Raw genomic sequence first — 15,740 nt, forward strand, 5'->3', positions numbered from 1 at the left:
TTTTTTTTTTTTTTTTTTTTGAGACCGAGTCTTACTCTGGTGCCCAAAGTAAGACAGAGTAAGACAGTCCAGACTTGGCTGGAGTTCAGTGGCACGATCTTAGCTCACTGCAACCTCCGCCTCCCAGGTTCAAGCGATTCTCCTGCTTCAGCCTCTCAAGTAGCTGGGATTGCAGGTGCGTGCCATCACCCCCAGCTAATTTTGTATATTTAGTAGAGATGGGGTGTCACCATGTTAGCCATGCTGATCTCAAACTCCCGACCTCTGGTGATCCGCCTGCCTCAGCCTCCCAGTGAGCTGGGATTACAGGCATGAGCCACTGCACCCAGCCTATGGGAGTTCTTTATGCACACCTGGAGGCAACTTGACGAGGCTCTCAAGGTCCTGTACTCTGACCTGGCTCATGACCCGCTCTTCTTCCGCAATAGCCCGTGCTTGGGCCTGAGTGATATGTCTCTCCAGCATTTCAAACTCATCCAGCCGCTGCTTATAGAGCTCCCGAATCTGGCAGGGGGATGATCAAACATACAGAAACCTGGTTAGATTACTTAGCATTACTTAGCTTTACTCAGCCCCACCCTAGCACCAGGGCTTCCAGTGAAGCACAGAATAGCCAGAGAACTACTGCAACCATCTGGTCTGACCTACTAGATCTGAAAACTGAGCTCCATAGAGGGGAATGACTTACAGATTTCACAGTAAGGGCAGTAACAGACTCAAGCTTGGTAACCTGTCTCCTGGCTTCACAGTAAAGACAGCTGCCATCCGAACAGTGAAACACCAGATACAAGTTAGCATACTTCCTGTGGTGCCACCCAAAACCACATTCAAGGAAGGACGTGCTCCCTAGCTACAGGGAACGTGCTCAGCAGACAGCCGATTCACAGTCTACCTAAGCTGCTGAAAAGGACTCACCTGAGACCATGTCCTTTCTGCAGCACCTACATCCAGTGATCGAGAGAGGCAGGGGGATAAAGGCCTCGCCATTTTGGCCCAGACAGAGAAACTGTGACAGGCAATACTCTCTCCAGAGCAACCTGCTGCATTTGCCAAGGCTTGTTGGGCCCCCAAGACTAATTACAGATTGACTAGTCAACCAGCCAAATTTCTGATCCATATTTTCTGGTTCAGACTTCTTAACGCAAGAAGCAGAGAGCTCACTGGTACAGGTAATATGAAAGACAGTCTGCATTAGCCAGGCAGGGTGGTGTGCACCTGTAGTCCCAACTACTTGGTAGGCTGAGGCAAGGGAATGGCTTGAGCCTAGGAGTGCAAGCCAGCCTGGGCAACACAGTGAGACCCTGCCTCTTTCTTTTCCTTCCTTCCTTTCTTTTTCTTTTTTTTTTTGAGACAGTTTTGCTCTTGTTGTCCAGGCTGGAGTGCAATGGCACGACCTTGGCTTACTGCAACCTCTGCCTCTCGTGTTCAAGTGACTCTCCTGCTTCAGCCTCTGGAGCAGCTGGGATTACAGGCGCCCACTACCATGCCCAGCTAATTTTTTGTATTTTTAGTAGAGACGAGGCTTCACCATGTTGGCCGGGCTGGTCTCGAACCCCTGACCTCAGGTGATCCACCCACCTCAGCCTCCCAAAGTGCTGGGATTACAGGCATGAGCCACCGCCTGGCCTTCTTTTCCTTTCTTATTTATTACAGCTGGAGTCTTGCTTTGTGGCTTAGCCTGGCGTACAGTGGCGTAATCATGGCTCACCGCTGCCTGCTCTTCCTGGGGCCAAGGGATCCTCCTGCCTCAGCCTCCAAGTAGCTGGGATTACAGGCATACACCACCATGTCCAGCAAATTTTTAAATTTTTGTAGAGATGGTGTCTCAGGCTGGGCATGGTGGCTCATGCCTGTAATCCCAGCACTCTGGGAGGCCGAGGCGGGTGGATCATGAGGTCAGGAGTTGAAGATCAGCCTGGCCAAGATGGTGAAACCCCATCTCTATTGTTTTTATAAGCTTATTTTAATAAAAAAAAAAGAAAGAAAACAAAAAGAGAGATGGTGTCTCAAACTCCTGAACTCAAGTGATACTCCCACCTCAGCCTCTCTAAGTATTGGGATTACAGGCATGAGCCACCATGCCTGGCCAACTCCATTTCTTTTAAAGAAAAAAACAACGTAGTTTCTATAGGGAGACAGTGTTCCTTATTGTATTCCTAAAGTTAGTGGGACCACAAAGATATATATTTAGTCATTCTTTTAATAAAGATTTATTGTGCAGCCGGGTGTGGTGGTAGGCACCTGTAATCCCAGCTATGTGGGAGGCTAAGGCAGAAGAATCACTTGAACCCAGGAGGCAGAGGTTGCAGCGAGCCAAGATCATGCCATTGCACTCCAGCATGGGCAACAGGAGCAAAACTCAATCTCAAAAAAATAAGTAAATAAATAAAATAAGATTTATTGTGTATTTACAATTTACATTTGGGGAAATGAATCAGATATGGTTTTTGGTCTCAGAGAGTTTACAGTTTAACAGGAGGAGCCTGGCAAGGATATAAATAGGTGGAATAAACTCTTAAAAGTGCTATAATGGCATATGAATCAGGATATAAGGACTGCTAAGAGGAAATAGCTACATCTTCTTGAGGTCAGGAAACGCCTTTCAGGAGACAATGGCCTGGGACATGTCCTCAGATATAAAGTATTATGTTCTGTGGCATGTATCTTATTATTCGGGACTGCTGACAATCTCTGACCCTGACTTTTGGATGCAGAAATTAGCATCTTATCCAAATAATAAGAAGACCAACCATCACTTACTGAGTGCTTACCATATTGTAAATACTCAATGTTGTAAATGCTTTACTGTATTGACTCATTTACTCCTCAAAACCTATGGGGTGAATATTGTTACTATCTGTATTTTATAGATAAGGAAACTGAGGCATATAGATGTAAAGATAACCCAAGGTCATACAGATGGTATGTGCAGGAGCCAGGATTTGCACCCAGGGCACACGGTTCCAGAGCATCTGCTCTTAGTCATTAGGCCATGCGATATTTCTTTCTTTTTTTTTTTTTTTTTTGAGACAGAGTCTCACTCTGTCACCAGGCGCCAGGCCAGAGTGCAGTGGCGCGACCTTGGCTCACTGCAACCTCAACCTCCCGGGTTCAAGCAATTCTCCTGCCTCAGCCTCCTGAGTAGCTGGGATTACAGGCACGCGCCACCATGCCCAGCTAATGTTTTGTATTTTTAGTAGAGACGGGGTTTCACCATGTTGACCAGGATGGTCTCGATCTCCTGACCTTGTGATCCACCCACCTCGGCCTCCCAAAGTGCTGGGATTACAGGCTTGAGCCACCGCGCCTGGCTACCATGCGGTATTTCTATAGGTGGATCTAGGGAGGACCAGCGGCCAAGGGGGCTGCCTGAGGGAAAACTCAGTCAATGCAGACACTCATATGGAATAGTGATTATCGCTTCTCCCAGGGAGAATGAATTTGAGTCCTTTCCAGTCATGTGGCGCTGACATCTAGAGACAATTGAGGAAAAGCAAAGAACAGATGATGACAGAGGAAAGAGGGAGAGGAATGCGGGTATAAGAAAAGCAACATTGCAAAAGTGGAATAACAGATGCCTGCTCTTTTCAAAGTTTCTTTTTTGTAATTACAAAATTAATTCATGTACATGGCAAAATTCAGACAATACAGAAATGGGCAAAGAAAAAGTTAAATGTCCTGTAAGAGTATTGCTAACATTTTGTTGTAAAAGTTTTTAGCTTTCTTCGCAACTAAACATATTATAAAAAATGGAATTATCCTAACATTGTTCTATGGCTTTTTGCTAAATTAATAAATGGGAGGCCAGGCGCGGTGGCTCACACTTGTAATCCTAGCACTCTGGGAAGCTGATGCAGGCGGATCACTTGAGGTCAGGAGTTCCAGACCAGCCTGGCCAACATGGTGAAACCCCATCTCTACTAAAAATAGAAAAATTAGCCAGGCATGGTGGCACGTGCCTGTAATCCCAGCGACTTGGGAGGCTGATGCAGGAGAATCGCTTGAACCCAGGAGACAAAGGTTGCAGTGAGCAAAGATTGTGCCACTGCACCCAGCCTGGGCAACAGAGGGAGACTCCATCTTAAAAAAATGTAAATAAATTAAATAAAAATAAATAAATGTTAGACAGCTCCATAATGCAGATATAATTCATTCTTTTTAACAACTTCATAGTATTCTGTAGTGTGAATATACCATAATTTATAAAGTCAACTTATCTTTGCATAGTTGTATTTCTACAGGATCACTCTTTAAACTTTTCTGCATTCTAAATTTTCTGCAATTTAAAAACTTCAAATGTTTAAATTAATTTCAGCTTTTAAATTAAGATTTTTATAATATGGGCCAGGCACAGTGGCTCACACTTGTAATACAGACACCTGGGGAGGCCAGGGTGGAAAGATTGATTGAGGCCAGGAGTTTGAGACCAGCCTGGGCAACAGAGTGGGACCGTGTCTCACAATTTCTGAAAAATAAAAAATTAGCTGGGCATACTGGTGCACACCTGTGGTCCCTGCTACTCCAGATACTGAGGTGGGAGGATCAGTTGAGCCCCTGATGTCAAGGCTGCAGTGAGCTGTGATCACGCCACTGCACTCCAGCCTGGGCAACAGAGCCAGACCCTGTCTCAAAAAAAAAGGTAACATGTATCCCTTTTTTTTTTTTTTTTTTTCTAAAAGAGGGATCACTCTTTGCCAATTCAGACTCTGGTGTAGTGGCTTCTTGTGGGACAGATACTGAGAAGATAGAATCCAGTGAACTGGGTGACTGGTCGTGGCGTTTATAGGTTTATGATACTCCATATATTCCAGCTTATGTGAATGACAGGGATGTGAGTCAGAAGTACAAGGGCGAGGTCTGGCCTGGGTAGGCTGAAGTCTTAGCAGAGTGAATGTGGTGACCCAGGAATTAGAGTACAGGGTCTTAGCCGGGGTTTCTGGCTGCATTTCAAGAAGCCTATAGCCCATGGAGGGGGCAAGGCTGGTCTTAAGACTATCTCACATACTGTATGGGTATTCATTTTGTTAACATCTAGCTACCTTAGTTAGGTTGAAAGCTACAGAGGACAGGTTGTATGTGTGAGTGTGTGTGCGCCTGAACACTGGCGTTTTTATTCACTGCCGAATTCCCACTTCGTAGAACAGAGCATGACATCCAGCAGACGTTCAACAAATGTGTCTCGTTTTGTTTTGTGTTTTTGAGATGGAGTTTCACTCTTGTTGCCCAGGCTGGAGTGCAATAGCGAGATCTCGGCTCACCGCAACCTCCACCTCCCAGGTTCAAGCGATTCTCCTGCCTCAGCCTCCCGGGTAGCTGGGATTACAGGAGCCTGCAACGATGCCCGGCTAATTTTGTATTTTTAGTAAAGACAGAGTTTCCTCCATGTTGATCAGGCTGGTCTCAAACTCGAGACCTCAGGTGATCCGCCCACTTCAGCCTCCCAAAGTGCTGGGATTACAGGCGTGAGCCACGCGCCCAGCCAACAAATGTGTCAAGTGAAGGAGTGACTGAAGCGAAGGACAAGGGATGCATGTCACTTAAGGGGCGGGTAGAGAACAGAATGGAATGGAGAAGAAGATCTGAAAGGCAGGAGGCAGGCACACCGGAGGAAAGGGTCCGGTTGGGGAGGAGTGCCCACAAGTTTAAGCGAGTCCTTAGTAGTGTGGCCAGCAGAGGCTGACTCAGCACAGAGGCCCCACGTCAGCTGGTTTTTGCTGTTCCAGAGACTAGACATGCTTCCTAAAATCTGCGCATGACTGGCCCAGTCAAGACTGTGGTTTGTGATAAAAAGGCACCCCAAAGCGGCGTGACTTTTGGCTTTATCATCTCCATGGAGCAACTATTCAGCGGTTCGCCGCAGTTGTTCATTGATATATGCAATATATAACATATGTGTCCAGAGAAATATAGATAGGTGCTGTAGACACGTGCCGCACGTGCGTGGTATACCCATGTGTGTGTATGGCCAGAGCGTCTTTCCACTAGAATGTCGGGCCCACTTTGGCATGATGGGCTGTTTCTCAGCTGCAGCCCCAGATCCTGGAACTGCACCTGGTACCCGGCAGGTGCTCACGCGTGCCGAACGCTGAGTCCTCAGCACCGTCCGCAGACGCGACGCTACCGCCGCGTTACCACCGCCGCGTTACCTGCTGCAGCTGGTCCACGAACTCCTCGTGGCGCTCATTGTCGCTGCCGCGGGCCTTGATCAAGTTTGCGCTCAGGTCGTCGCCGATGACCTCTGCCGAGTACAAGTTGCGGAAGACGCCGGTGAGCAAGTGGGAGATGTCCTGGGTGCGCAGCGAGGAGGGGCGCAGACGAAGCAGCTGCGGCTCCGGGCGCGGTGCGAGCTCGAGCTGCGTGAGGCGGCGCGGCCTGGCTGCGAAGCTGTGGGGGAAGCCCTGGGAGCAGGCGAGAGAGGAAGACAAGGAGGACTTCCAGGTAGGTTGGCTGGGGCTGCTGGACCCGGCCGGTGGCGAAGTTGGCTCCCACATCGTCCCCGGGCACTCGTAGGTCGGGGACGCTGAAGACCTCGGTGCGCTGGAGCTCCTGGTCTCCATGGCGACTGAGACGCCGCTAACGGCCTGCGGCCCTTCCGCTTCCGGCCCCGCCCCTTCCGCCTTGCCTTTCTCTCGGAGTACGTCATCGCTGTGGTCGTCTTAACCGTTCGCGTCTTCAGCCTCGTCTCTTTAAAAGTGAGCTTACTAATGTAAGGACCCAGGAGAAAGGTTTAACTGACACAGCCAGGCCTGTCTGCAAAACCTGGTACCTACCTACCTTCATCCATTCTTTAATTTGTTCAGCAGTTGTTCACTCACTCATATTTATTGTATTAGGGTTGTGTTTCAGGTCTGTGCTGGTAGCTGAAGATACCAAAGAAGTATGGTGTCTTGTAATATCTTCTGCCTTCGGGAAGTGCACGGTGGTGTATGTGTGTGTTTGTGATGAGGGTGGTGCGTGTGGAGGTAATGGGAAAACAGCTGTACTTTAGTGGGTTAAGGCTAAGGTGGAGATATATATATTGGTTGTCATGGAACTACAAAGGAGGACAGGAACTTAGTCTGTAGAAGGGGCGATTACTTCTTGGAATAAATGAAAACCAAGCAGAGATTTCAAAGAATGAGTAGACCAAACATTATTAGTCATCAGGGAGGTGGAAATTAAAACCACAATGCAATACAACTCCACAGTTAGTAGAATAGCAAAAAATAAAAAAAGTACTTGAGGCCGGGCGTGATAGTTCACGCCTGTAATCCAAGCACTTTGGAGGCCAAGGCGGTCGGATCACCTGAGGTCGGGAGTTCAAGACCAGCCTGACCAACATGGTGAAACCCCGTCTTAAAAAAAAAAAAAAAGTACTTGAATAAGAGCATGGTGTGTGTGGTGGCTTACAACTGTAATCCCAACACTTTGGGAGGCTGAGGCAGGAGGATCACTTAAGGCCAGGAGTTTGAGACCAGTCTGGGCAACACAGGGAGACCCCATCTCTACAAAAATCTTGAAATGTGGGAAGGACTGAAAGAAATTCAGGAGGAGTAGAACTTAAAAAGTGTGAAGGTGGAGGAATGACACTGATAGGTTGGGGCCAGATTGTAAGTCGGTTGGTAGGCCACATTAGGAAATTTGGACTTTATTCTGAGTGCAGGAGGAGGCTTATCAAGGGTCTTAAGCTGGGGGATGTCATGATGAGCTCTGTTTTACTGAGATCATTCTGATTGCTGTAAGAATAGACAGGAGAGGCAAGAGGCATCAGGAGGTTCAGTTAGGAAACTAACACAATGGTTAGGAAGGAGATGAAGGGAGATTGGATGAGAGACAGGGAACTGGATTAGAGACACATCCAAAAAGCACAATTGACAAGACTTGCTGATGGATAATGGGAGGTGAGAAACAGACACCAGGAATGACTCCCAGGTGTCCTATGTGTGCAATCAGGGGGTGATGAGAGCATCCCTGAGATTGGGGAAGAGGATTGTTTGTCCAGGGCAGCAGCGTGACATCATATTGACTGTTGTCATTTGCACACGATAGCTTTTGTTCACAAGCGATATAACCACTTTCTACTCCACGGTGAGTTTGTTTGCCATACATCCTGAAACCACTTCCAGAGATGAGTGTTCGGATGCTTGCCCACACGCCTGTGCTACTTCCAATTCTACTTCTGTTGGTTGGGGCTGGTTCTCTCTTTTGTCCTTTCCAGTACCTTTTCTGTCCTGAGAGCTGAGAAGCCAGGATCGCCTGCCATGGACTGTGTATGTGCAAGGCCCATCTCTGGCTGTCCCCCAACTGCACTCTTTCCCACAGAGTAAGAGACCACAGGGCCAAGATGATGTGCCCCATGCCTGCCCTCTAGGTACCTGGGACCCCAAAAGTATGTGTCCATGTCCTGAGTTTACTCCAGGGTCTATGCAGTCCTCTTCTTTAAGTCTGTCCTCCCAGGGCTGACTTAAAAGGGTGGCTATGGTGGGGGGAAGAGGAGGGAAGTGGAGGGAGCTTTGGCAAACAGGCATTTCTCCAATTTTCCACATGCATGCAAGCCCCCAGTAGTGCAGGAGGGAGCTGTGGGTAGGAAGAGGAGTGCAGCAGGCCTCCATTGCTCTAATGAGGCAAATGGAGCCCCAATTGGGTGGTCTTGTCACTTAGGAGCAGTTCTGCTTATGGAGGAGGCTCCATGGCCCCCTTCCCTGTTACCGGGAAGGACAGGACAACGCACCCTTGTCATACTTTTGGCTTCTCCGTCCTGCCTGTAGATAGCCTCAGAGACAGTCACAGAATCTGAGTAGCCTGGGAGAGGTCTCCCTTAGCTTTGCATGACCCCTCCCACCCCCTGGCTCCAGGCTGAGGTCACCAGCACCCTCTGGTCCCTCCAGTGGCAACAGCCACCCCTCGGTCCTCATCTCCCTTGACCTCTCAGCAGCCTCTGGTGCTGCAGCCCATTTCCTCCGACTGATACACTCTCTTCCCTGCCTTCCCATTTCTTTTGCGCGTCACCTGTCTCCACCCTCGGGTTCCTGTTCTACCAGTATCTCTCTGCTTGATAAACTGGATTCATCCCTGATTGCACCATGCCCGATTTTTGTTTGCTCCCTGGCTAACTGAATAGAAATGAATGGCTGCGATCCTGCATGGGTAACAGGGCTCAGGTCACTTTTGGAACCACTCTTCAGCTCCCCTCCCCTGGGGACTTCATCAGCACAAAGGGAGTTCCTTGTGAGGTGCTGTCTTCATCTTATAACCTGTCCTATTGACCACATTTTTGTTTGTTTGTTTACGTCTGGGCTCCCACACACATTTTTGGCCTTTACTTGTTTTTTTTTTCACTGCTTTTTTCTTTTTGAGACAAGTTCTCACTCTGTCACCCAGGCTGGGGTTCAGGGGTACGATCACAGCTCATTATAGCTTCAACCTCCTGGGCTCAGGCAACACCCCTGCCTCAGCCTCCCGAGTAGCTGGGACCACAGTCCTGCACCACCATGCCCAGCAAATATTTAAAATTATTTGTAGAAACAAAGTCTCCTTGTGTTGCCCAGGCTGGTCTCAAACACCTGGCTTCACACAATCCTCCGGCCTTCACCTCCCAAAATGTTGGAATTACAGGCACGAGCCACTGCACCTGGCCTTTGTTTTTCATATTTTTTTAAACTTAAATTTCAGAGTTTCACAAATGTCCAACTTTTTGATTGCAAGGATGTTTTTGCTTATTTGTGGTGTAGATATCATGAACATTATGCATGGACCCCATTTTTTTAAGCTTATCAGCTATCGTATTAGTGCATTTTAGGTGTGGCCCAAGACAATTCTTCTAATGTGGCCCAGGGAAGCCGAAAGTTTGGACACCTGTGTATAAAAACAAATTCAAATAGCGCATAAATAATAAAAAGGAAGTGTCCTCCTCTCAGTCCTTTCCCCAAAATTATTAAGAGTATTTCTGCTTACTTTCAGCCATTTTTTTCTGCCTACACAAACACTAATATCTGTCAAGACAGTTAAAAAGTTGTTTAAAAACAGGTTGGGTGTGGTGGCTCATGCCTGTAATCCCAGCACTTTGGAAGGCTGGGCGGGTGTATTGCTTGAGGCCAGGAGTCCAAGACCAGCCTGGCCAACATGAGGAACCCTGTCTCTAATAAAAATACCAAAAATAATCAGGTGTGGTGGCATATGCCTGTAATCCCAGCTACTTGGGAGCCTGAGACACAAGAATTGCTTGAACCTGGGAGGCTTGTACTGAGCCGAGATAGTGTCACTGCACTCCAGCCTGGGCAACAGAGTGAGACTCTGTCTCAAAAAAAAAAAAAAAAAACTAGTGAAAAAATGTCACGCATGGATATTGTCCTGCCATTTGTGTTTTTTACTTACGTCCTATGGCAACTCATGGAGAAATACTTGTTTTTTTGCTCCTATAAAAATGCTGTAATGAGCCACCTTGTTCATGTTTGTGCATAGTTTGCATAGCTGTATAGTGTTTCTGTGAGATAATATCATAGAAGGGCTGGCCAAAGGTGTGTACATTTTTAGTAGTTGAGATACTGCCAAAATGCCCTCCAAAAAGATTATACCAGAATATAATCCCATTTGCAAAATGTGAGAGTTCATGGACACTTTAAACATGTTTTGAACCCTATCCCAGACTTCATCCCTAGCCCCCATCTCCTTCCAGACTTGTACATCCATCATGTGCTTGACATTCTTGCTTGTATGGCACCTCAAGCTTATTATTTAAAAAAGAAAAACCTTTTTATTGGCAACCATCAAAGAGATACTCACAACAAGACTCAGACCTAAGGGCAGAGACCCCTAAACAGATGATTTTCCCTTAACTCCTCAGGCTGGAGCAGATTTTAAACCAAGCTGGAGAAATCACTCCAGCTCTGGCCACAACCTAATCTCTACATCCTGGCCTTCATCCTGGCAGGAAGCTGGTTCACTTCATCCAAGGGCCTAGTTCCAGGGCATCCCTCGCTCCTGGCGCTGGCGGTGCCACTCAGCCATGGACTGGACATCCATGGGGTCCCGAGATTGTATAAATAGGAGCCATGAACCACGACCTCAGTGAGGTCTGAAGACTCCAGAGCCTTCAGCTGGAGCATGGCCTTGCTTCTCTGCTCGATGTAAGGGATTCGAGATCCGTGCCGGCCAAACATGGCTCCCAGCAGCCGCGTCCGGACCGGGAACACCCCTGGATCTTTCAGATCTTCGGGAACTTTCGCCCACAGCGGGATATTTCTACATTCCGGGAGCGTTCCCATCTTGTAACGCTCACCACCAAAACCACACTCCAGCACAAGCCAGGCGTAAGGCACCGGGGGAGCCACCGGGCTGGCAAAGCCTCACACCTGGCAAAGCCTCACACCTGGCGGCCCCGCCAGCTCCTCAAACAGGTCCGAAATAGAGTGCCTGCTCCTCCTCAGCCTTCCCCATTTCAGTTAATGGGAGCGACTCCTCTCTTTCTCTTATAGCCCCCACCAGTAATTCCTGTTGACTCCACCTTCAAAATGTATCTGGAACCCTACCAATTTCCACACTCCACTCCTGCCTCCGAGGTCTGAGCCACCATCCACTCCCACCTGAGTTGGGTATTGCAGGAGTCTCCCACTGGGCTCTTGCTCCAGCCCTTGTCCCCACCACGGTGACGTCTTCCAGCAGTCAGAGGATTCTCTTACGTTAGTCAGATCAGGCCCCTCCCTGGCTTGAAGCCTTGCAAGTGCTCCCCATTTCTCCCAAGGTAAAAGCTGAATTCTTTTGCGTTGTTGTCATTTTTTGAGACAGTCTTGCTCTGTTGCCCAGGCTGGAGTGCAATGGCGCCATCTCGGCTCACTGCAACCTCCGCCTTCCAGGTTCAAGCAATTTTCCTGCCTCAGCCTCCCGAGTAGCTGGGATTACAGGCGCCCACCACCCCACACAGCTAATTTTTGTTTGTTTGTATTTTTAGTAGAGACTAGGTTTCACCATGTTGACCAGCCTGGTCTGGAACTCCTGACCTCAGGTGATCCACCCGCCTCAGCCTCCCAAAGTGCTGGGATTGCAAGTGTGAGCCACCGTGCCCAGCCCCACCAGCCATAAAAGGTGAACTACAAGACACAACAGGACCTGGTCCCGGTTACCTCTATTCTCCTCTCATGATCACCCCGCTCCCTCTTCCTAGTTCCCTTGCTCTCATCTGTAGCCACACTGGCATTGTCCTCCTTGCCCTTCCTCCAGCATACCAGACGCCCTCCTGCCTCAGGGTGTTTTCCCTGTGCCTGGAATCCTTTGCCCAGATATCTCTAAATGTCTCAGTCTCTCAATTCCATCAAGTCTTTGCTTGAATGTCACCTTCCCCAGAAGATCCAGCCTGATCAACCCCTTTAAAACGTAACTCTGTCAGACTGGGTGGATCACTTGGGGTCAAGAGTTCAAGAGCAGCCTGGCCAACATGGTAAAACTCCGTCTCTATTCAAACAAAAATTAGCTGGGCGTGGAGGCACACACCTGTAATCTTAGCTGCTCAGGAGGCTGAGGCAGGAGAATCACTTGAACCTGGAGGGCAGAGGTTGCAGTGAGCGGAGATCGTGCCTTTTTTAAAAAAATAAAATAAAGTTAGGCTTTGTTGTTTGGTGGTTACTGATGCGTTTAGCCACAGGTTGGTTTGGTGAGGTGGTTTTTGCTTCTATTTTGGCGTTGCATTTTAGGATTAACAAATAAGAAAATTATGAGTATAATTAGCAACAGTTGTTTTTAGTTAAAGAGCGACTTTCGGGAATGGTGTTTTAAGTAGGAGAGCTGATTTTGCACACCTTTTCATTATTTTTGGCTAGAGGATTTACAAAAGCAGCTGTTTGTACTGACTTAGTAATAGATGCTGCTGTAACGCTGGTCGTAGCCAGGATGAATATGGCTGAGACCAGAAAAGCCGCAAGTGGAGCTATGAATGTTTTGTGTTTGACCTGTAGTGTTGGCGTTTTAGTTTACTGTATGCCGTTAAGGAGGAACTTTACTGAGGGTAAGTTAATTTTTTTAATTAAGCAGTTGTGTTGTTAGAAGGGGGTGTTAGTTTAAGTTACAGGGCAGAAAAATGTAGATTAGAGGATGGGCTTGATAGAATGTAGCAAGTACAGGTTTCAGGCAAAGTCAGAATAAAAAATAAACCAATTTTAAGCAGGATTTTCTTAGCTTTTTGCGTTTTTGGGGCTTTTTTTAGTATGTTTTAGGTGATGTTTAGGGCTTGTGTGGTTTGAGGAAGCTGCGTTATTTTGCAGTTTTTTTTTTAGGCTGGCTTAAGTTTTTTTAATGAATATGCAGTTTTTTGGCTGGTGCTGGTGTACTGGAAATTTTAGTGTTGGTAACTGTGCTAAGAGACTTTTTAGAATTTTTGTAAAGAGGTTAGTACTTTAAAAAAACGTGTGCTTTATTTTAATGTCTAGTTTATAGAAAAACTAGATGATACCCTTTTAACTTTTAACCAATATGTTTACACACACAAGTTTCTTTACAGTTACTGTTTTAAAACTTGCTTAGACTTTTTAAACAACATTTATACAGTTTACTTGCATAAATTTTTTTTAATTAAAAATTTTTTTTTTTTTTGAGACGGAGTTTCGCTCGTTACCCAGGCTGGAGTGCAATGGCGCGATCTCGGCTCACCGCAACCTCCGTCTCCTGGGTTCAGGCAATTCTCCTGCCTCAGCCTCCTGAGTAGCTGGGATTGCAGGCACGCGCCACCATGCCCAGCTAATTTTTTGTATTTTTAGTAGAGACGGGGTTTCACCATGTTGACCAGGATGGTCTCGATCTCTTGACCTCATGATCCACCCGCCTCGGCCTCCCAAAGTGCTGGGATTACAGGCTTGAGCCACCGCGCCCGGCCAATATTAGAAAAGTTTTTACAAATTTTTAAATTTAACTTAAATTATGGCTGAGAATTACAATTTGGGATGTTGCTTGTATACAAAGAACGCAGGAAATCTTACTGTGGGACGCCTGTGGAGAGCAGCAGGCGCGGGCGGGTTCCGGATGGCAGGCAGCGATGCTGGCCTTGCCTGGGTGCTGCTTGCTTTTTCCGCCTTGGCTGGCTTGGGAGGAGCTTTTTTGCCAGAGCCTTTTTTTCTTTTTTCTTTTTTTTCCTTTTTCTTGGCTGTGTGGCTTTGGCTTGTAAAGCCTTTTTAAAATTTTTTAAATAAACATACACCTGATTGCCTTGCTGATTATTAATAACTGGGCAGGCTAAGAGTTTTTTTGTAATGCTGCTTGCTTAAGACAAATTTTTATAGCTGTAGTTTTTTTATTGGATGCTTTTGTGCATGTTTTAAAAAAATAATTTATTATACTTTAAGTTCTGGGGTACATGTGCAGAATGTGCAGATTTGTTACATAGGTATACACATGCCATGGTGGTTTGCTGCACCCATCACCCCATCATCTACATTAGATATTTCTCCTAATGCTGTCCCTCCCCAATCCCCCCACTCCCTGTTATTCCTCTCCTAACCCTGCCACACACCCCTGCCCCCACCCTCAGGCCTCAGTGTGTGATGTTCCCCTCCCTGTGTCTATGTGTTCCCGTTGTTCAACATCCACTTTGAGAACATGTGGTGGTTGATTTTCTGTTCTTGTGTCAGTTTGCTGAAAATTATGGTTTCCAGCTTCATCCATGTCCCTGCAAAGGACATGAACTCATTCTTTTTTATGGCTGCATAGTATTCCATGGTGTATATGTGCTACATTTTCTTTATCCAGTCTATCGCTGATGGGTATTTGGGTTGGTTCCAAGTCTTTGCTATTGTGAACAGTGCCACAATGAACATATGTTTGCATATGTCTCTATAATAGAATGATTTATAATTCTTTGGGTATATACCCAGTAATGGGATTGCTGGGTCAAATGGTATTTCTAGATCGTTGAGGAATCGCCACACTGTCTTTCACAATGGTTGAACTGATTTACACTCCCACCAACAGTGTAAAAGTGTTCCTATTTCTCCACATCCTTTCCAGCATCTGTTGTTTCCTGATTTTTTAATGCTTACCATTCTAACTGGCGTGAGGTGGTATCTCAGTGTGGTTTTGATTTGCGTTTCTCTAGTGATCGGTGATGAACTTTTTTTCATATTTGTTGGCTGCATAAATGTCTTCTTTTGAAAAATGTTCATATCCTTTGCCCTCTTTTTGATGGGGTCGTTTTCTTCTTGTAAATTTGTTTAAGATCTTTGTAGATTCTGGATATTAGCCCTTTGTTAAGTGGGTAGATTGCAAAAAATTTTTTCCCATTCTGTTGCCGGTTCACTCTAATGATAATTTCTTTTGCTGTGCAGAAGCTCTTAAGTTTAATTACATCCCATTTGTCTATTTTGGCTTTTGTTGCCATTGCTTTTGGTGTTTTAGTCATGATGTCCTTGCCCATGTCTGTGTCCTGAATGGTATTGCCTAGGTTGTCTTCTACGGTTTTTGTGGTGTTAGGTCTTATGTTTAAATCTTTCATCCATCTGGAGTTAAATTTTGTATAAGGTGTAAGGAAGGGATCCAGTTTCAGCTTTCTGCATATAGCTAGCCAGTTTCCTCAACACCGTTGATTAAACAGGCAATCCTTTCCCCATTGCTTGTTTTTGTCAGGTTTGTCAAAGATCAGATGATTGTATATGTGTGGTGTTATTTCTGAGGCCTCTGTTCTGTTCCATTGGTCTATATCTCTGTTTTGGTACCAGTACCATGCTGTTTTGATTACTGTAGCCTTGTATAGTTTGAAGTCAGGTAGGGTGATACCTCCAGCT

The 15,740-nt window shown here is 46.6% G+C and overlaps 1 protein-coding gene and 1 long non-coding RNA gene across 4 annotated transcripts in view; one reads left to right on the forward strand and one right to left on the reverse strand.

Annotated features, from left to right (window-relative positions):
- Positions 1-6,578, reverse strand: part of DLEC1 (DLEC1 cilia and flagella associated protein) — a 65,223-nt gene extending 58,645 nt beyond the window's left edge. For all 3 annotated transcript variants that reach the window (XM_017508402.2, XM_017508401.2, XM_037731326.1), the window contains exons 1-2: positions 6,147-6,578; positions 354-504 (exon numbers count right to left, since the gene is read on the reverse strand). In XM_017508402.2, the coding sequence (XP_017363891.1) occupies positions 354-504; positions 6,147-6,557 (562 nt within the window). In that variant the 5' untranslated portion in view covers positions 6,558-6,578. The remainder of the gene's footprint in view (positions 1-353; positions 505-6,146) is intronic.
- LOC119468194 lies at positions 6,504-11,508 on the forward strand. The gene is made up of 3 exons (XR_005196843.1): positions 6,504-6,762; positions 10,823-11,105; positions 11,454-11,508. It is a non-coding gene; the product is annotated as an uncharacterized LOC119468194 (long non-coding RNA).
- The last annotated feature ends 4,232 nt before the right edge of the window (positions 11,509-15,740 follow it).

This window comes from Cebus imitator, unplaced genomic scaffold, assembly GCF_001604975.1.
Source record: "Cebus imitator isolate Cc_AM_T3 unplaced genomic scaffold, Cebus_imitator-1.0 Scaffold391, whole genome shotgun sequence".
Classification (NCBI taxonomy): domain Eukaryota; kingdom Metazoa; phylum Chordata; class Mammalia; order Primates; family Cebidae; genus Cebus; species Cebus imitator.